This window comes from Panthera leo, chromosome C2 (assembly GCF_018350215.1).
Source record: "Panthera leo isolate Ple1 chromosome C2, P.leo_Ple1_pat1.1, whole genome shotgun sequence".
Classification (NCBI taxonomy): Eukaryota; Metazoa; Chordata; class Mammalia; order Carnivora; family Felidae; genus Panthera; species Panthera leo.
In genome coordinates, this window is record NC_056687.1 from 39,500,770 (window position 1) to 39,523,210 (window position 22,441).

Genomic DNA, 22,441 nt, shown 5'->3' on the forward strand with positions numbered 1-22,441 from the left:
CTTATATTATACAGTGCAGCTTTGCCACCTCAGGGTGCCACTTTTCTGCCACTTCACTGTCATAGACTCAATCTTTGGTAGCAAACCCTTCATTCTGCTCATAACTTTCATCTCCTGGTGGGGCCACAAACCCATTATGAAAATTGCTAAATCCAACCCAGAGGTGTGTGTCAGAGAAACTGAGTTTACTAATGAAAATCCCCCGTTAAAATATCAAAACTATGTCATTTTCCTGGATGCTTTTCTTTTATTTCATTTGTATACATTTGGACCCAATTTTATAGATGTTTAAGCATTTTGCATATGCATGCACAAATGTGGACAATGAACAAATTCCTTACCCAAAATACTACCCTATTTATGAATTATTGTATTATAATTAGTGAGCACATTATCAATGAAAGTGGAAACTTATTTTTAAAAACATGCTCTAAACGTGCTGAACAAAGCTTTAAAATACCTCAGGGAAAAATAAAATTAGAAGCAACTTAGTATTTTCCTAGTCCTGCTATGTCTCCTGAGATTAATATAAAGTTTGCAGAGATCTATGCAGCCTTTTTAAAAGACAATGTTGCATTTTACAAGTAAATTAAACAATATTGAAGAGAAAATATGTTTATGGACAAGTCTACACTTCAAAACCACTATTTGGTATCTTGTTAAAAAATAATCTTAATACAAAGAAACAGATGATATGCTTTGTTTCATGCCTGGGAATCAATGTGCTTATTTCACATGTATGTAAATTTTTTTCATTACATGACTCTTTGCCTAAGAGTACTTAATCACAGCCACATTTGTTTGATGAAAAAACATATGAAAAACTTGTGCACAAACTATTCCCATGCCATATTACTTTTCAGGTTAGTAGAGGCAATTCACAATTGTCAAATGTTAACACTCCATGGTGATGTTGGGCTTAATGTTACTCAGTATTTGGATGATGTTAACACTGACATTCTGGCACATATAAAAATCTGAATATACTTTGGTTCAATTTGCATTTGGAATTTAAAAATATCACACACACACACACACACACACACACACACACACACCTTATTTCTAAATGATAAAAATGACAAAATTGATATGCTGTCTGATACAACCCACCCAAGGCATACCCAGTAATCTCACTGTGTGAATTATACAGAAATATATCTTAAGGACACAGAAGAGTTAGCATGGAACATGAAGTTGTTCTTTCAATTTCATAATAGCCGGGATATCTTTTGTATTAACTGTAAATATTTCTGAAAAAAAAAAATCTAAGGGCAAACAACTTAAGCCAGAGAAAGTTCAACATTCAATTTCAACCTTTAACATTTCACTACTTAATTTAAAAAAAATAAAAACTATATTAAAAGGAAAATGGGACAGTAAAATGTTGTAAAACCTCTATCTTAAGTCATCTTAAAAGTCTCCAGAAAACACATTCTTAGAGTAGTGATTCAAAACATTAATGTTAAAAGGTAACATTTACCTTTTTATTAACTTCAGTGAAAAAAAAAATGCCACTCAATTCTTAACCCAAAGTGTCCTTGCTGTAATTTAATTCCCATCCTCTTATTCTGCTTCCCATGAAAACAAAGTGTTGGGTCAGAGGTGAAAGGCTACATTTTCCAATGTTTTCTGTCACTCAGGAATTAGTCATTTCCATCATGTCCAAAGATTGTCCTCTACTTTGCTCTAGAGTCGCTCAAAATGGACATTGTGGCTCTACAATGAGTTTCAAGGAGGCAGGATGATGAAGTAAGTCAGACCACACTTTCCTTCCATGTGTTTGTCCTAAACTTGCCATCAGCAATAACCTCCAGTGCCTCCTGGAGGTGGAGCCCAGCTGTCTTTTCTAGTCTCACCCAGCTTAAGAGACCCACCCTCTTTCCCATACTCCTCTTTTGTTATTTTAGGCTAATACTCATTCTGAGAGGTCTTTCCTATGAGAATGAGTTGCTCTAAGCAACACTATGTAAATCAATTAGCAATAAATATTTACTTTGCAACAACAACAACAACAACAACAACAACAAAATATCAAGTTCTCACCATTCAGCATGGTTTTTAAGTTAATGACATATTTTGCTAAGCGTCAACTACTACTCGGCTTTCCTACATGACACAGACACACACACACACACACACTTTCTGTAATAACACTGGGGCACTGAGATCAATACACAGACATATTTGAAGCCAGTGTTTCTATTTAGATGGGGATAACAGGGCCATTAGATTCATTAGGTTTTCTCAACTGAGAAGCCCTATTAGTAAGAATGTATAACTGGGATAAGAGGTCATCAATGTGATGTTGTGTCAAATAGAGTACAAATATTTCCTATCAATTGCTTGCCTAAAAGCTGCAAAACACCTAAAGAGGACTTTCCTAACTCCATCAAGACACACACTCAAAGTATGACCATTATTCCATTATTAGCTGACACTCTATCCTTGTCTAAAGATTTACTGTGGAAATATATTCTGCAACCAAACATAACTCAGTTTTAAATTCCTTCGTAGCACTATACCACTTGTGTAGCACTGTAAAAACTTCATGCCATAAATTAGACCCGTTAATTTAGCACAGCTGGCTAGTGCTCCTGCATAAACTATCACTGCTATGGCCATCAACATTGTCAATAGTGTTGAGTAGCTACTTTGTCCAAGACACTGTGTTTTTGCCAGAAATTCAAAGAATATTTCTGGGTAAAAACCCAAGGTTGGTTTTCTATATGACAAATGAGTGGAAACCTACTTAAGGAAGAGAGAAAAGGCATCATTGTTTAGCACCTTGCATAAAGCCATGTGCCACAAATCATTCATATGCATTATCATAGAATCCTTACAATAACCCAAGGAAACATATATCAATAAACACATACTGTAATTTAAATTGAGCTCAGAGCAATGTTAACTCATTAATCCAAGATCATGTTGCCATCAGACATTGTAAGGCCCACACTGGAACCCCAAAACAAGGAGAATCCAATGACCGCATTATCCAAACCTGTGTTACTTTGGCAATTAACACAAAATTACCGGTAACTCTCTTCACTAAACATGGGAATCTCAATTTATTACACCTCTCTTAAAGATATTATTTTCTAAATCTTTATTTATATTTTTGTGGATCTCCTTTAAATCACATCCAAGTTATTTCAGTTTATTAAAAATCGACTAATTCACAACTAAACAACTATGGAAAAGTTGTATCACAAATGGAAAGTAAAAAATACACTTGAAATCACAGAAGCTTGCAGAGACAAGATTTTAGCAATCATTTCATTCATTCCCCTTATTTTACACACAAGGAAACTATAACCAAAAATTTCATACTCAATGCTAATAAATTCTACATTGACAACTTTTTTATTTTCTAATCTGGGATAAATGGTATGAACTTGATTCATCTAATTCAGTCATAATCATTCAATTCATATTTATTCTTTATTTTTCAGGTAGAAATGCATTACGTTGAGGGAAAATTAGGTGAGAAAACTAGATACGATATACCTAGTCTTAGTGGAAGAGGAAGAGATGGAAATTAAAGTATCGGCCGCATTTGCCTGCACTACCCTGATACACTAAACTGACACACAAAGCCCTAAAAATTCTAGTCTCTGCCTGTCACTCTGCTTCTCATTCCACTCATGGCAGCACTATTGCTTCTCATCGGACACTCCAAGCTCAGTCCTTCCATAGGCCTTTTGTACCGGCTGTTCCCGCTGCCTCAAATAACTTCCCCATAGATATTCACATGATGAAGACCACTCTTATTCCCTTCAGGTCTGTACTCACATGTAACGGTCTCAGAGACAGCATCTATTGTCACCCTAAGTAAATCCACACCTAGCATTTCATTCTATACTTCGTACCTTTCTCTTTCACTAAAAAGCTCCATGAACACAGAGGCTTAGGCTCTCCTGTTCACCGATACATTTCCACTACATAGCAGTACCTTTAACATTTGCTGTGTATGTCAAGGAATGAAACAGGAGGCAGGTTTGAAGACCAAATATAAAATAATCCCAAGAAAATTGTAATAATAGTTGCTGAAACATTACCATTCTCTATCCTTTCTATATGGAAATTTGAAATCAGTCCAAAGATTTCTATTTAGTCACATGGATAATGGGAAAACACTGGATTATTATAGAGTTTTTGCATATATACTATACCTCACTTAAAACTATCCTGATTATAATACTTACTAATCACTCACATCTAACTATAATTTGGGACTCTTGTTTCTATATTCCAGATTAAATGAGTCCTAGGCTGTGTATACCACTACGTTTAAAAAAAAAAAAAGAAAAAAAAAGAAAAAAAAGTAGGCATTGTATTTAATACTCTCCAATGACAGATTATCCTGACATGATTTATTATTGAGATACAGACTATTTATGAAAGTCAGCCAATTTACTGAAGTTTTCCTGTTTTTACCTTCCACACATATTAAAAGTATTTACCACATGCTACCAAACAGGATATTGGTTGATTCCACAAACATCTTAGGCCTCCAAGAAGGACTCAGTTCTCAATTTTGTGGGAAATCTGTAACATTTACTAATCAAATAAAGCAATTATGCTTCCCGAATCATTTCTATCGAGGTCTACCATTTCTTGAATGTGCATTCCACCTTCCTCTCTACAGTCACTACGATCTTAGTGTTGTTCATATGTACTAAAAGGAAGAAAGGAGGAAGGAAGGAAGGCAAGCCGGCAAATAGGTCAGGCCTGGCAATTTCATCCAGCCACGACCTCCCCTACAGTGGAGCAGAACCATTCCTCTGATGCTGACAGGAAATGACCATGTAGCACCTGCCCTCTTCCCTGCCCTCTACCACAGGTGGCCAGCCTTTCCTCACCATAGGATCACTTGGGGCACTTGTTAAGATGTGATTCCCAGAGTCTCCCTCTGAAGACTCTGATTTAATAGGTCTGAGTTAGGGGCCTGCAATCTTTGTTTTTAACAGCACTAGATTAAGGATTTTCAAACTTGAGCCTGTATTAGAATCACCAGGAGGGCTGGCTAAAACACAGTTTGTTCTGAGATTCTCGGGTGCAGCCTGAGAATCCTGCATTTCTAACAAGCTCCCATGTGATGCTCACGTTCCTGGTACAGGAAACCACACTTTGAGAATGATTTTACTAGAGGCTTCTTATAACCAGGTGAGTTCAAAAGAAACATCCATAACGCATTTCTCTACAACTAGCATTAAAATGATGCGTAATTTTCCCCTAATCTTGTCATTGGCCCAATTAGATGTCATCCAATGATCTTCTGTGAGCCAGTAATCAGTTCAAACACACCTCTGTGACCTCTACAGAGAAGGAAATAGAGAAGAGGATGCCCCATGTACTGCTTTACCTTACCAAGGCAAGAACAACAGCCTAAACCATGTAGACACAGTCAATAATGTCTGGACTGTAAACTGAAAGAGTTCATACCACAACAAAGCAGGACAGAGAAAACTATCAAGAAAACACTGAAGGCTTTTAAAGTTTGTACTCCTAGGTTAGACTCAGATTTCTGCTATGTCACCACGTAGCACCTAGTGGAATGAGCAAGAGCTAATTTCTAAAAGCTGATCCAGGCACGCCTATCATTTAGAGATCCAAATTGGGCCACTGGGGCTTAAGGAATGGTGCTTCACAGCTCCGTCCTGCCACTATAAACTCGGGCTGGTTGCATCACTACTTTCCATGAGGAATTTAAGGGGTGTGACTGCATCCTTTCCGACCCTGCATTCCACATGTGACAAAACTGATCCAGCTGTTTGTCTGAAAGAAATTCCTTGCTGTCCTTAAAAATTAAAAACCAAGTGGATATCCGTCCTCCAGGGGCAAGTCTCCAGCTGGAACCTGGTACAGGCAGTTGCGAAACAGAGACAGTGCCCTGGAGAGCATCTGCTTTTGAATTCTTACCTCGCCATAGTGGGGTTAGCCCCATCTTGCTTTTTGAAATGGCAGATTCTGGATGGAGGGTGCTGGCTTGGCCCAAAGCTCTTGAGAAGTGCTCATCCACTACTGACCCAATGTCTCCCTGGAAATAAGTGAAAAGGACACAGCGAGAGTTAAGGTACTCCATCTCGGCAGGCTGGTCTTTCTCCTCCTCCTCCTCCTCCTCCTCCTCATCCTCCTCCTCCTCTTGTTTGCTGGGAAGGGTGACTTCCAGAGAGTCCTGCATCTTGCTGTATACCGCTAACTTCTTCTGGGATGGAATAAACAAAACACGGTATCAAAGACAGTTTGTAAAAAAGCATTAACTACTTAACTTTTCACTTAAAAAAATCTAAATATTAACACATGTTTGCAAACTGATTCTTCGTCTGTTTTCCTCCATTCTTTCCCCTCCCCAAACCAGTCTTCTCCTTCCCACCCTGAAAGAAAGGTCACTTATTATCAGACAGTACATTTTCACAGTGTAAAAGACAGGTTTGGTTTTTTTTGGTTTTGTTTTATGTTTTTGTTTTTTGGTTTTGTTTTTGTTTTTTGGTAATCTAAATATATCAAAAGGAGAATGACTTTTAAAGAGTGACAGATTCCTTCCAGTTTCTGATCCATTTTTTTTTTTTTTATTTTAAAGTTTTAAATGTACATCAACATTATAGTTTGGGACAGAGAGGAATGGGGGCTAAGAGGGGGTGCCTGTGGGAGGAGTGGAGAAGAAAAGAGCTTTCCATAAATGAAATAAACTAAAATAAAAACAGGAATGTAGCATCTTATGAAAGGATTTGGCAGATGTGCCAAACTCATTTCTCAAAAATCAAACTAAAATGACAACATAAGTCTGTGTGAAGATCCATTTTTCATGGAACATATTTTGCAGATGTCCCACTTGCCACCATTATCATGGAGGGGGGAAAAAAAGATAATATTATGGCTTACTGAAAATAATACAATATGCTACCAATGACTGGGGTGGCTTTCAAATAAAAATGAGAAATTTTTGATGATTTTAAAATATTTTTAAAACATATGATCATAGCTATAATAATAGTTAATACATATTATGCCAGGCACTCTTATAAAACTTTGAATTTATTACATCACTTAATTTTTATAATTCTGTATCATGGTTACTACCACTATCCATATTTTAAAGATGAAGGAACAAAGGCACAGAGAATTGAGGTAACTTGCTAAAGGTCACAAAGCATGAGAATGGTAGAGCCTGAATGCACAATAAAAACATGCAGGTATATTTATGCGTGTTGTAGAAAGGCAGGGGAGGCGTATTTGGTGTGGGGGGGAAAAATCACCAACATGATATGTTATTGTTTTCCGGTTAGTAAGTTTTGTATTTGTTAGTCCTGCTTTTCAATATTTCCAAATGTTTTCCACTGAGCACATATTATTTTTATAAGCAGCAACTTCATTGTGAATCATATATAAGAAAACACTGCTAAAGATTATAAGATTTATTACCCTAATCATTGTATACCTCTAAAATCTGATTCTTTGTTATACCATTTTTATTTCAGAAAAAAAATATATGCTGGACAATAAATGTGAGTAGAAAAAAAAATCATTCTAGAATACTCAGTAAGCACACAGTTTTGCAAATGTTATCAAAACACATAACCTAGACTCATGTTTCTAATGTAATTACTAGCTTCAAAAACCTATAGCCCCAAATTATAAATGCATCATTCAATAAATTGAACCCTTTCCCCGAGCAATGAATATGCTGTTCTTGTGTGAAGTGGGCCCTGAAATGTATATTATGAGCTGTTGGTTATTATTTAGGAGCTGTTATTTATAAATATATGTATTACTTTTTATTTAAAATCTGTGTCAATAGGGTTATCGCTGGTTGATGAATAAATAATTCATTCCTGTGAGTGAATATGCCTTGCTGATGAATAGGCGATTGTAATGACTGTGTGGTGATATTTCTTCCAATCTGTTTTGCACAGGTTTGAACATGTTTATACTTAACTTCAATAGTAAAAACACCACAGTAACAAAGGTTATGTATAAAATAAGGGGATTGAACTAAATGGCCTTGAAAGTTACTCCTGACTTTAAATTCCATTATAAAATAAACAAATATTACAATTTATTAGTCAAATCACAGTGCTATGTCTCTGTGTGCATGTGTATTTATCTGAAGTTATACCATTAAAGCATACACATACCCTCTCTGCTGAGTACTCCGGCATATTAAGAAGCACTGTTTTTATAAAGGAAAGGAGTTTAAAACTCATCTAGAGAGTGACTTCACTGTCCACTGGTGTCCATTACTATCTATGGAACTGGTTTTTTATTCCTGCCAATGTCCAGTTCAGCATCAGTGTGTGAGAGTAAGATTTTTCATCTAATTGTTTCATTTGTTTAAATTTACATTTATTCTTTAAGTGAAAGAGCCCTGGGCTGGGCTAATGATCCAAAGAAAGGCAGTGTTTTATTATATCCCAAGGAGGAAATATTTCTTAGAAGAAATAAAATTAATTAGAACATTATATATATGTAAAAGATTGTCAACTGCAAATCCTGATAGAAAGGTAGAATATTATTATAATCAATAATAGCAATAATAAAATGTCTTAATTTATTAACTGATGGCAGTGGAATTTAATCTATAGATATTTAGTTTATTTAAGACTATCCAATTTTCTAAATGTTACATAATTTCATGTTATTCTTTTTTGACCAATTGTTGAATGGTTGTATACAAATGAATTAACTTGAAATTTACATATGAAAAATTTAATATGGAATGGGGAAAATGTGAACAAAATCTGCCACTGGATCAAAATACCTTTCATTAGCTTATTTTCTAAAAATCATTTCTCCGTTTATGGATGCATATATCCCCTATCATTAATATTTCATACACGTGTAACATATGTCTGTATTTACATGTGCATTTATATAAATACATACTTATATATTATTCCTCTTAATAGGCAAACACCTGTGATTTTATAAAAATATATGTAGAGACTCTACTTAAATACAATTTTTTGGAATGAATTTAAAATACACTTTTTGTTTTTCTCTCCCAGCTCTTTAAGACAGGTTTTCTATGAAGTAGAAATAAATTTAAGTAAATAAATTAAAAAAAAAAAACACATCAAAAACATAAAATGGAAAGGGGGCCTATGATCCAGTTCCCAATAGGCAGGACATAAATCACATCTATCATTCTCGCCTTTCAGATAAAGTTGAGTCAACTTTCACAAATATAGTGAACCAACTTAAATATTTACATTTACCACACAAACACTCTCTCTCTCTCTCTCTCTCTCTTTTAGCTTCACCATCGATACCACTAAATATTAAAGTAAGAATTCTAAAGTATCCAAATGACCTGAAAACTTCCTAAAATGCTAACACTGAATTTGCATACTTTTTAAATATTTATTGAGGAATGGTATAAACAGGAAAGGCTACATATCACAAATGTATAGTTCATAAACTTCATAAACTGAGCATACCAATGAAACTAACAAGAGATCAAGGACTAGAACATCATCAGGACCCAGGAGGCACTTACTTCCTTCAAGCCACTATCTCCTCAACAGCAACCACTATCCAGACTCCATCAATGTAGATTAGCCATAACTGTCTTTTGTACTTTATGTAAATGAAATCATACAGCACGTACCCTTTGGTGTCTGGCCTCTTTCACCCCACATCATGTTCATGAGATTCATGCATATCGTTGCACGCAGTTTTAGACGTTCAGCCCTAGCAGATAGGGCTGATTTTAACCAATTTACACATCCAATGCCAGTTTATGAGAGTTCCTGTTGTTCCATATCCCTGTCAACACTTGGTACTGTATATCTTTTTTTTTTCTTCCAGTTTTGCTCTCCTGATAGATATCCCAATTTTCTTAAACTTTTCATTGAGGTGAAATTCACATATAAATTAACCTCTTAAATTTTTTTTTTTAACGTTTATTTTTGAGAGACAGAGACAGAGCACGAGCGGGGGAGAGGCAGAGAGAGAGAGGGAGGCACAGAATCTGAAGCAGGCTCCAGGCTCTCAGCTATCAGCACAGAGCCCGATGCAAGGCTTGAACTCAAAAACTGTGAGATCATGACCTGAGCTGAAGTCGGATGCTTAACTGACTGAACCCCCCCAGGCGCCCCTAAAATTAACCTTTTAAAAGTGAATGATTCTGGGGCATTTAGTACATTGAGAATTTTGTGCAGTCACCATCTCTATCTAGTCCAAAACATTTCATCACCCCAAAAGGAAATTCTGTACCTGTTAAGTATTAACTCCATATTCTTTGACTCCTCTCCATCAGTCCATGATAGCCACCAATGTGCATTCTGTCTCTATGAGTTTATCTATTCTGGATATTTCATATAAATGAAATCATTCATATGTGACTTGTTTGCTTCTAGCTTTTTTCTCTTAGCATAATGTTTTTAAGGTTCATTCACATTGTACCAGTACTTCATTCTTTTTATAGCCAAATAATATTTCATTATATGTATATACCACGATCTGTTTATCCTTGTATCCATGGATGGACGTTTGAGTCATATCCACCTTCTGGCTATTGCAGATAGTGCTGTTACGAATATGTGTGTACATGTATTTGGTTGCATTCCTCTTTTCAGTTCTTTTAGATAGGTATATATGATAGCTGGGTCATATGATAACATGATGCTTAACTTATTAGGGAACTGCCAAGCTATTTCCACAGCAGCTGAACCATTTTAGATTCCCACCAGCAATGTACTATGGGTCCAATTTGTCTACTTCTTTGGCAGAAAAATAACACTTGTTATTTTCTGGATTCTTAAAAGAATTATTATTACAGTTATAACCATCCTAGTGGGTATGAAGTGGTACCTCATTGTGGTTTTGATTTACATTTCCCTAATGACTAATGATGTTGAGCAATTTGCATACATTTAAAAAATATGAAGTGTGAACACAAAGAAAACAGGGACAGAATTTAAACAGCAATTGACTCATATGCTGACAATCACACCATCTTAATATTCTTCTCTACAGGCTCTTAAGCCTTAACTACTTTCTGGTATCTGTGCTTTGGTGACTGTAAATCAATTCTTTGCCTATTTTTAACTAAGTAAATTATTCATGTACATTTTTGCCATATTCTGTATTCACTTGGTGTTTGCTCCTTGGAACAAAACTTGCCTGGTGTCACATTCTTTCTTGAGAATAATATATAACATTCAAAACGGTAAGAATAAATCTCAAGTCATCAGAACCTAGATTTCCTGAATCAAGGTCAAAAGGCAATCTAGTTGATATTTTTCTCAAGAGGCACAATCACTTCCTAAAAATATTCAAATCTCAGAAATGTTGAGGCTTTTCTTCGCAGACCGAAGAATCAGAATCCTTAACTAAATAAAGACGTCATCAAAAGGGACTTCAACACCTACAAGCTGGTTTACTTAGAGCACATTAACTGGCTCATCTCCATTTCAGAGTCATGCCGAATTTCCCCCAGGCGAAATGACCCTCAGGTTACGTGAAACCAGGGCTAAGTGAGCAGCCACAAAGTTAAAACTAACTCACAAAAAGAGGTTAAAGCCACAGTATGAAGGAGTAGGCCCAGGCAGTGTAAGCCATACCCAACCACTTTACAGCCTGCCATAAGGCACAGCAGGAACAAACTCTCACAGGAATGTGCAGGGGAAAGGATTTGTCTGACAAGAGAGACTTCCATGTCAGGAGCCAAATACCACTAACTCCCCAAGGCTTAAGCTTACAAAATGCCAAATGATTACTGTGCATATGTGGAAACTTCTTTTCCTAAAAAAACAAAAGTATTTTAATGAATCATTGGATATTTGGAAACAGATTTTACTTTTTTTTTTTCATTCTTTTTTTTTTTTTCTTTTCTTTTTTCAATTTCTACTGGCTCTCTTCTCCAAAGGCAATGCTTCTTTTATGTTCAAAAACAAGGTTTGAGCCTATAAGAAAGGACCACGAGCCTGGAGTAAATGTTTCAAAATGTTTGCATGTCTGAAAGGGTAAAGTGCCATAAAAGCAGGTAATTGCTCCTTGATCATATTTTTCTGAATTCACTTGGCAACAGATTTTTAAAAATATCTCAGAGAGATTTGAAATTTTGGTCCTTAGCCTGTTTGGAAAAGGAGGAGGAATCAGGTTAAGGGAGGGTGGGTTAGGATAAAGAAGCTATGCCACAGACCTTTTTATATATATTATTTCGCGTACCTCTCTCAAACATTCACATACAAATATTGTCCAAATAATTATTCCCAATTTACATATGCAGAAACTGATTTGCTTGGCTAGGATCATCTAACTAGTAAATGGCAGAGATAGGATTAGAACCCATTTCTGTCTGACTCCAAAGCATGTGCCAAGACCGTGGACTGAAGGAAAAGGGTCTCTATATACTTATTCTAACTGAATAAGTAAACAGAAGCCCCAGACCAGCAAGGCATCAAATGGCATCACATAACGAAGGAGAGTCAAAGTTACTTGTAGTATTAAAAAAAAAAAAAAAACTGAAATGTGGGAGCACCTGGGTGGCTCAGTCAGTTAGGATCAGACTCTTGATTTCTGCTGAGGTCATGATCTCACAGTTTGTGAGTTCAAGCCCCACGTTGGACTCTATGCTGACGGTGCGGAGCCTGCTTCAGATTCTCTCTCTCCCTCTCTGCCCCTCCCACACACACATGCACGCATTCTCTCTGTCTCTCTCAAAATAAATAAATAAACTTAAAAAATAGAAATGTAAACATCTATCACAGTTTTGGCTACTAAAACATGCAGCACTCTTCAAAATATATGTGCATCTAGATAAAACTGAATTCTGTATCTAAAAATGTACTGTCCCCTTGGCAAATCAGATGCATAATACAATTGCCTACCATTTTTCTGGAAATCCTATTTTGAAAATGTGAGCAGAGCCTATTTTGTGAGATACAGTCACAACTCAAGATTCTGTGTTTGTTTTGTCTTGTTTTTATTTTTCTTAACAGTAGGGAGGAGCAAACCAAAAACAATATTAACTTGACCAGCTATTTTTGAGCATACTTGCCTCTCAATGATTCTGGTCATTATCAAAAATCAAAACCTTCTCCTCCAAGGATGAAAATTTTCCAGTTTTGAGGATTTTCAAAAAGAAAAAAAATGTACCACATGCTTACAGAGAATTTCAAAATTTGCATTCCCAAAATACTTTAAGCAATGATCACATCTTAGAGGTATGTGTTCTCTCTCAAACTGACTACTTTGAATGAAACAAGTTTTCAGTGTGTGAATTTCTGATATGTTTTTATAAGCCTATTTACTAGACATAGGGTAGGACTTCATTTTTAAAAATGTATCTGTTATTTATCAAATTGTCAATTAACTTCTGCTTCCTCTCAGTAATTGTGCAAAGACATGGAGCCACTAGGTGAAAGTCATAGCCTATCCCTAAACTCAGGCTGCTTATAGTTAGTTGGCAGAGCATGGGAAGGGCAATGGTAAATAAAGAGAACCTCACAGTTTATCCATAAGGCTAATTGTCTAATTTCTCCAAGAAGCTAATATTTTAAAATTTTTAAATAAGAAAAGTAAGAAGGTAAGAGGCAAATTACTAATTGTTTTCTTGTGCCAATGAAGTCAAGACGGGAAGAGCACATAATAGAAAGAGAACTGGAATAGGAAGGAGGATTTGACTAAAATCAGTCCATGAATCTAGGTAAGTCACCGAGCCCTCTAGCCCTTAGCTTCCTCTTTTGAAAATGAAGAATTTTGAGACTTGATTATCTCAGAGGTCTTGTCCTATTCTGTATCCTAATAAGCAACATGCTGGAGCTCTAGACAAATTCACACTTAATTTTGTTTCTTACATTGGCCGCCTCTTCTGATTTTTCAGGACGCTAGCCAAAAAAACCCTACAGACCATCGAAGACTAACTCATTTCTAGACACGGGTCATCTAGCCCAATTCCTAGGAATTAGTTTTGGTATCTCCTTTATGTAACTTCATAGTAACAAGAAAGGATGCATCCTTCCACATCCCCGCACTGCGCCGCCCCCCCCCCCCCGCCCCCCGACCTCCACCACTCCATCCCGCAAGGACAAGTGTTTTGGCATACCAAAACCATACAGTTTTAAGAGGAAAGGACACCTGTTCACTTTAGGTCATTCTTCCTTTCTGTTCTTTCTTTTTCATCCCCTATACTAAAGCATAAGACAAGTGAAAAATAGTTCAGCTACCCCAGTTCAAACCACACTTGTAAATTACTGGCATAAATCTGGTGTCCACTGAAATATCTATAAATATGGCATATATGACTCATTTTTAGCAGCAGATGTTTGGATCTAATGGTTCAAGGCATTGTTGGGTCTTCCTAAATGAATAGTTAAAGCAGAAAATCAGCTGCTTAAAGAGGTGCTTTTTGAAAGATTCAGGGCAGAGTTTTGCCCAAAATTATTTCCTTCACTGTCTCTCCCAGAGCTTGAAATTGAAATGTTAGACTGCTTTTGTTTCTTGAATAAAAACATTTCTCTGGAGATAATACCTTAAGTTATTATCTATTACTGGATGAATTAGTTTGGGATTTTTTTTTAAAGCTAGCTGGAAACAGGGCCTATGGGAATTGGATTCAAGTTCAGTGCCCAGGTTTTAGAATGACAGACAAAAAGTATGATGTACAAGTTGGCTCTCAGATCTGCCCTAAGCATCCTGAGCATAAAATTTACAGTCTTGTTGAACATTCCCTTTGCACAGAAAGATATAAGACAGAAACGTATATACTACCCAAAGGGGTCAGCTCAGCATCTTTGCCATAATAGCCCAAAGAGTGACACTGAGGATAGCAAGGTTTTACCTTGTGAACACCCTCATTTACTTTGGCATGGCTCATGTCCCTGTCATCCCCAGCTTTGTGAGATGGGGGACGTTAAGTGTTAGATGAAGCAGGACTTCCTTGCATCTATCCAAAATACCCTTCCCTTTCCAAAGAATGTCATCTCATCCTGGCATTTGGTTTCCTGGTGAACATATCTTCACCACACACGATTTTACGGATTCCAAGCCTTCCTTTACTATCGTTATTGTAATCTCTATTCTGGTTGACTGCCAGAGACAACAGTTAAGTTTGGTTATTTTAAAGTTTAATTTTTTTTCTCTAGCTTTGAATTTTCTGGCGGAAAGTTATCGGGAGCATAAAACCATGGGGCACTTTAAGCTTCTAAGTCTCTGCAGGCAAGTTAATTTGTGTAGGGTGGAATTATAGGGACTGTTCTTTCTCAAATAAGTCCTGTATGAATTCTTATAAATCCACTTAAGTCCTTGCTTACAGTTGCAAGAAAATTGGATCCTCCACCTTAAATAAGTTGGCTGTGTATTGAAACTATTTAGGATATAATCGTATTCTTTCCTTTTAATGAATCTAAACTTATGTTGGAATAACAGTAATATATGAGGCACTTAAAGCTGACTGCTAATACCACTTCCTGAAGATTATTTTAAAATAAATAAACGTTCATTTACTAAGTGGATATTCTGCCCCATCAACAAAGGATGCAGAATGGATAGCAAAAGTCATTAGCATAATACAAATGCTTTCAAAAGGACTTTGGAATGCCTAAACTAAAAAAGTACACTACCAAGGACTTGGAAAGAATTTCAAGTTCCAAGGCCAAAGAATCTACTGCATATTAATCTTCTTTATCAAAAAGTTGATTTGGAGCAGTAAAGACAAAAATAAGCCTATTGTGCAATGGCAAAAAAAAAAAAAAAAAAAAAAAAAGGAATGAAAAGAAGAGCCTAGGAGACAGGGATGGCGTGGTGGAAAGATGCTACTTTGGGGAGCAGGGCATCTGGTGGTCTTAATTTTGTCACCGAACAGTTTTGAATTTTTAGCTAGGCATTTCAACCCTATTAACATACATTTTCCCATTTGCAAAAGGACGGGTTGAAGTATGGTTTTTCAGGGTGTCTTCTGACAAAAAGAATCTTTGAGGGGTTTTTATGACCTAAGCAAGGTAGCAAAGTCCAGAGAAATAGTTTGAAAAAAAAAAAAAAAAAAAACCTCCTCATAAACTTATAACTGAACTTCTGCCTCCTAAGAGCATTTAATTCTTTTAAGTGAAAGCATGCGTGCAGATTCCCCCAGCTGTCACCCTTGAAGAGGACGGAGTAAATATGCTCGAACTTATATGAAGCTCAAAGTGTAATTGTTAAAAACTCCTACACACAATTAAGAAAATGGCGACGACTTTTGTCTGCTTTCATCACCTTGTCTATAAACTACACATTTCTGAAAGCTTTAAGTATCTTTCTAATGTACACATCATAAATAAACGGGGTAGGGGGCAGATTTAGACAGTAACAGACTGTCTACATTTAAGATGCGACATCCACTGGGTATGAAGGGAATCTATGATTTCATATCACTTCCCTCAATTTTTCCTGACACATATTTGGAAATTTTTTGTCTTAGTTCCTACTGTCACTGTTAGAATACAAGCACATTCCTTTCTGTACATGTTCTGCAGTGTCATCATGCCTTTGGAGTATGTGCTGAGAGACTGAGTCAAGAGTTCCCTTGAGGAGATGTTAAAGAGATGGTGGGCATGAGGACCAGGGAGCTTAGCATCTCTCAGCAATTCCTGGCTGGATAAAGCACACTATGAGATTTACTAACAGCCATGCAATTTCTAGTAATTTATGTCAGGCACTACAAAATTTACTCTGCACAGATATTTACAAATTATTTTAATTCATGTAGCCTACTGTATGCCTAAGTAACATATCATAGTGCAGCCTGATGTAAATGCAGGCAACTATGTTTTTAAGACATTAACTTATTACCCACCTACAATGCATGACATGCTTGACAAAAAATCTGAACTTAAAATTTCAGGTGCATGTTTGTGCTTTTATGAGAAAAGCAGAGTATACATGCCTGTAGTATGATATCCTATTACTTCAAAACTAATTTTCAGCTACATGATCATACACTAAGAGGAAAAAATATACCTATGTATGAAATCCATCATAATAAACCGTTATGATATATTAATTTACAAGGACTTCTGAGCTACACAGTTTTGAGAAAAAATAAATTCAAAGTTACACTATTACAATCAATTACAGAAGTAATACAAAATTTAAATGCTTTCTCTTCTAACATTTTATAAATGACCATTCAACTTTCTTTATAACTCTATCACTTTTTCGGCTTTTCTTTTTTCTGCTTAACAAATCAATTTTTCAAATGCAGTAGGAGTTGTAGCCCTTATTTTTGTCTCCAAGGCAAGATGCTATTAGGGGTCACTTCCCATGTACGGAGAAAACAATCTTCATGGATAATAATGATAAAACCTTATGGAATGCAAAAACAACGAAAATATGTATTCTCGGATGACTGCATTAGGGCCAAGTCAATATTAGTCCCACTTCACCCACGCACCACATAGTCTAAAAATGCTGTCAGCCTGATAAGAATTTCCTGATTTGCTCTTTTTTCCAATAGAAAATATAGGTCATCAAAATAAACTCCTGACAGTAAAAGAACAGTAGTTAGACTATCAAGTCTCTTCATTTCGCTAGTCAGTTACAGTCAAATAGTTTCTTCACTTAACAACAACAACAAAAGTAACCTCAAACAAGTCATTTTAGTAAGAGTGACATGAAAATTTCCAAGCACACCTCTCAACTTAGTTCTTAAAGTCAACTTAACCTAATTATCTACTTGAATGATAGCCAAAGAACCCTAATGTATAGTAAAGTTGATACTTAATAATATGTGCCACTAATCAATGTGGACTACTCAGGCAAAAAAGAAAGCTCATTCTTCATTTTGTTGATGGTCTTAGCAAAAGAATGAAATTTGGGGATTGAGTTGTAGCGCTATTGAAAAAGTGAGAGTACTGGAGTTACTTCTTACCAAAAACTATATTTTATGATGAGTAACTTAGAATTTTTCTGATGCTGAATTTTATTTTCTAGTTCAAGAGTCTCACAATCCTAAGCTCCACCACATATTCATATATTAATGAAATTATTTTCATAATTCTATAAAACAAAACCCTATTCATAACTTCCATAGCTCAAGTTATTTTTTAAGGGGAAAATACATTTTTTTGTATGGTTAGTAATTTTGAGTCTGTTGCTTGTCCACATTCCAACTGACAATTGAAAGGTTCTACAGTCTCCAAGATGGAAGAAAGGAGAGGAGGAAATAGGTTGGTTTAGCTTGGACTGAGTGTTTATAAAACACATAAAACATATCCAGCATCTCTGTGCCTCGCTTGCCTAATGTGTACCTAAGTGGTTTTCTCTGTTACCTATGTCTTTTCTATTTAAACCCAAAGAAAAGCAAACAGCATAGCCAAAATGTTTTCAACCCATCACCCTTGACCATAAATTACAAAATGCTTTCCCATCTCCTCTTTATATCTTGCTTTCAATGCTGAAGCTGCTGAATATTAAAAAAAGAAAAAAAAAAAAGACAGCAAGAAAGTGGGGCTCCTTCCTCTCTTGCCCTACTTGGCCCTGTTAGCCTTATATTGTCTACTAGGTAAATATTGTTTAGCACGTACCCTGTTCCAGAATCAGCTGAATTTTACAGTCCCTAAATTCTAAGCAGAAATTATGATTTCTTTCCAAAGAGTAGCACTACAAGTATAGCAAAGAAACAGACGTAAAGGGAATAGAGAAATTAAAATTAAAATATTACCTAACTATATCAATAATAATAAATTAAAGAGCCAAACCCTTAAGACCATAATAAAACATACGGTTCCTAAGAAATTTAAAAAACCCAATCAATAAATTCTGTGGATGGTAATCTCCAAACCATATCTAGTTCCCTGATAAGTGTCTCCACCTCAGAGTGTGTAAATTGTATTTTTTTAAATCTCACCAAATCAACCCCCCCTAATTCCCAAAGTCTGAAGACTCTACTTTGGTACAAGCTAGTGCCACATACTCACATATGTGTTCTCTGTAGCACTAAGTCTTGACACACACTCTGTTGGTGTCCAGAGAGGAATGTCCAGGGGTACCTAGTGCCAAATTCTCCACACCCTATCCTCCCTTCTAAAGGAACTATATCATCTCCCTGGTTCTAGAACCCTTTTTAGCCACAGCATTCTCAGTCACTCTCACCAGCATGGTGAAGATCCAACATCCCGAGATCCAAAGTTACTTCTTGAAGACCGACACACTCCCAGCGGACTGAACTAGAACACCTCTGCGCTTTGATAGAATTAAAAATGAATGAGGAACTTTGGGATCAATTCCTGCCCTCTAAGTCACAGTCATGAGAAGACAGACTCTACAGAGAAATCCTAGTAACATTTGACAGGCGTTACACGAGATCGATATGCCACCATAAAAGTTCCAGAAAGGTCATTCCATGAGCTCACTGTCCAAGTAGCCTCCCCTATGTCAGTGACACATTTCATCCTCTTAATCCACAAAACCCTGAAACACTCCACCTTTCCAAAGGAAACAAGATATTTGATTTAAAGGAAGTTTACTCACATACTCCTAAGACAGATGCCCTTGGTGAGTTTCAGAAAACTGAGCCCAAAGAGCTAAGGTGCCTATGAGGACCAGCCTCTGAGCTCCGGCGACAACAGCCAATGAAGCCCCCAGCCAGGTAATGAATCCCCACCCGTCCACCAGGCTGCTGTGCTCGTCCCTTCCCGAAGCCTCTCCTCTTCCCTACTAATGGCTTTCGGCTCAAGGGCGCTCCCGCAGGTCCCAGAGCATCCTCCGCACCACCCGTCCCGGCGGGACGTCGCCCCAGTCCCAGACAGATACTCTCGGTGCCCCTCGCCCCCGCCCCCGCCCCCGGCGGGCTGCCCGGTCGGTGACTCACCTGCTGGCCAGGTTGGGGCGCCGGGTGGTAGTAGGCTGTGGGGCAGGTTGCAGCTGCCACAGGGTTGGGCAGATACTGGGGCGCTCCATACGGCTGGGGGTGATACATCACCTCCGCACAACTCATGGCAGCCGGGGCAGCGGCGGCCCCCGAGCTGCCGCCGCCGATCTACGCGCTCCGGCGACGGGCGCCGCCGCCACCGCCGTAGCTGCCTCCTCTGTCGCTGCTCCAGCTGCTACTGCGGCGAAGGCGGGTCCTGGGCGGCCGCGGGCTCCGCGCTGGGCGCGGGCTCGGGAGGGGTTGGCAATCAGTGGGGGCCCATGCGCGGGCACCTTCATCTTCAGCCCCTCCGAATGTCCCCTTGCCTGCGCTTATATAGCGGCTCCGGGGCTCAGCGGCCCGCCGCGCGGCGGGGGCATGACAGCGCCGGGCTCCGGCGAGGACAGCAGCACCCACCGCAGCTCCAGCCGCAGCCTCAGCCCCGGCCGGGTAGGGCAGCCCCGGGGAGCCGGGGCTCTGGTTTGCATATACACAATGCACGCCCGGAGCTCGTCCTATCACCGGAGCTCGAGCCTGGGCGAGGACCGGGAGGCGGGGGCAGAGGGAGGGGGCCGCTGGGGAGGAGGGGGAGCACTTCGCCGCTCCAGGCTCTGACGCCGAGCTCCGTAAAGTTCTTCAAACTGGGTCCGCTGCGGGCGGGTCGCCCAGCAGGGGACCCCGGGGAAGGCCGGCTGCGGATTGGAGCTAAGTTTGAAGCCCTCTCCGCCTCCTAGCAGCGGGATGATGGTGGGAGGGGAACGGTATGCGTGAGGCTCCGCGCCCTGAGAGCTCGGGCTTCCCACCCTGTCTCTGTCACCTGGCTGTCAGGGCGGGGTCTTCCCACTCCCGGGGGAGCATTTAGGGGGAGCAGCAACACGGGGCCAGAGCTAAACGAAGGCCAAGTGTGCAAAGAGGTAAAACAGAACAGGCGCAAAATAAACTGGCATTAGCCCCTCCATTAAATCTAACAGTAAGTGAAAGTTAACTTTATTGCCAAATGCACACATGCCAAGAATGCAACAGTTTTCTACGAGTGATCTCCGCTTTAAGTTTACACCTTCATGGTATGACATTCTTGTGGGACGTCAACCTTTTCTGGCTTTTCCTGCCTGGTTTCCATAGAGCAATAGGCAATAACAACCAATTAAACCCATTCAGCTATGACAGGTTTATCTACTTGCAAGTAGCTTATAATCCTCTCCAAAATGAAAAAGAAAAAAAAATCTGTAGGAATATGATTGTATTTTGATATAACCAAGCAAAATGGAAAATAATTATAATTAGTTACAAATCAGTAAACTCTTTGACCTTTACCAAGCATATCTCTCCCTTTAAATATAGGCATCCTCTTTTATGACACAGAACAGTTTCTTTGTTTTCCCAGAGACTACCCTTTCTCTGAGAAAAAAATTGATGTGGACGTCAAATGCACTGAGGTTGTTATGGACTGAATTGTGTCCCCCCAAAATTCAATGAAGTCTAACGCTCATTGTGACTATGTTTGGAGACAGGGCCTATCAGGAGGTAATTAAGATTACTAACTGGTGTCTTTATAAGAAGAAGAAGGGACACCAGGGATTGCTCTCTGCACTGGCACAGAGGAAAGGACTTGTGAAACCCAGTGCGAAGGTGCAGTCTACAAGCCAGGAGGAGAGGGCTCACCAAAAACTCACCTTGAGGGCAGCTTGATCTTGGACTTTCAGACTTCAAAACTGTGAGAAAGTAAATTTCTGTTGCTTAAGGCAACCAGTCCTTTTTGTTATGGCAGCCCTAGCTGACTAATACAGATGCACAGTATTAATTTATTGCTAATCTTGATATGAATGTGTATGTGTGCATACATAACTACATAGATATACATACATCAATACATATATATTCACACGTGCACACACTATACACCCAAATACACAAACTATAATAATTTGACAGGAACTCTTTGCTATTATAACAACTCTTATTCACTCATTCATTCTTTCATCTACTAAATATTAAAAATATATTTATTACAGGCTTTCACAGCTTGGATTTTGTGCTTTTTGTCATGAAGAAGTATTCCTATCAATAAGACATATGCAAACTTATTTGAAATGTTTATCACTGTCATTTTAAAAATTGACATCCTCTGGCCATACTCCTTTCCTGTGTTCCAGGTTCATCTATCTGGCTTCTGTCTAGATGTTTCCACATAGATGTTCCATAGGAACCTCAGTCATAATAGCACTAATATTTCCCCATAGCCCCAACCTGATCCTCCTCTTTTAACTTCCAGCTCAGGTATTGAAACTCCCACCTACCAGTTGCTGAGTTAGAAATCTGAGAATCATCAGACCCTTCTTTCTTCTTCTTATGGTCCCTGCTTCTGGTCTAAGTCCACTTGATCCCAACTTTTACACTTCTGACTCTGTGCCTTCATCTTTTTATCTCTGTGGCTATAATCCTTAGTTCACTTGGCATCTTTCACCCAGACTCCTGCAGGAGGCTTCTACCTGATTTCTAGGCCCCAACCTTAACCCTCTTCTGATCCATTCTTCACACAATTTATCCTCTTACTGTTTTCTGTTCCAGCCACTGCAGATCCAAGAGAGTAATAATGTTTTGTCC

The 22,441-nt window shown here is 38.2% G+C and overlaps 1 protein-coding gene across 9 annotated transcripts in view; it reads right to left on the reverse strand.

Moving 5' to 3' along the window:
* The window catches only part of VGLL3 (vestigial like family member 3), an 89,451-nt gene that overhangs the window by 35,306 nt on the left and 31,704 nt on the right, over nucleotides 1-22,441 (reverse strand). For 5 of the 9 annotated variants that reach the window (XR_006207006.1, XR_006207007.1, XM_042954702.1 and 2 more), the window contains exons 1-2: nucleotides 19,799-20,279; nucleotides 5,926-6,211 (exon numbers count right to left, since the gene is read on the reverse strand). Coding sequence is in view for 7 of the 9 variants with exons in the window: in XM_042954702.1 (XP_042810636.1) it covers nucleotides 5,926-6,211; nucleotides 19,799-19,924 (412 nt within the window). In the remaining 2 variants the exon portion in view is untranslated. Of the gene's footprint in view, nucleotides 1-5,925; nucleotides 6,212-18,905; nucleotides 19,014-19,798; nucleotides 20,280-22,441 lie in introns of those variants that run through there. The other 4 variants (XM_042954699.1, XM_042954700.1, XM_042954701.1 and 1 more) reach the window with 3 other exon arrangements.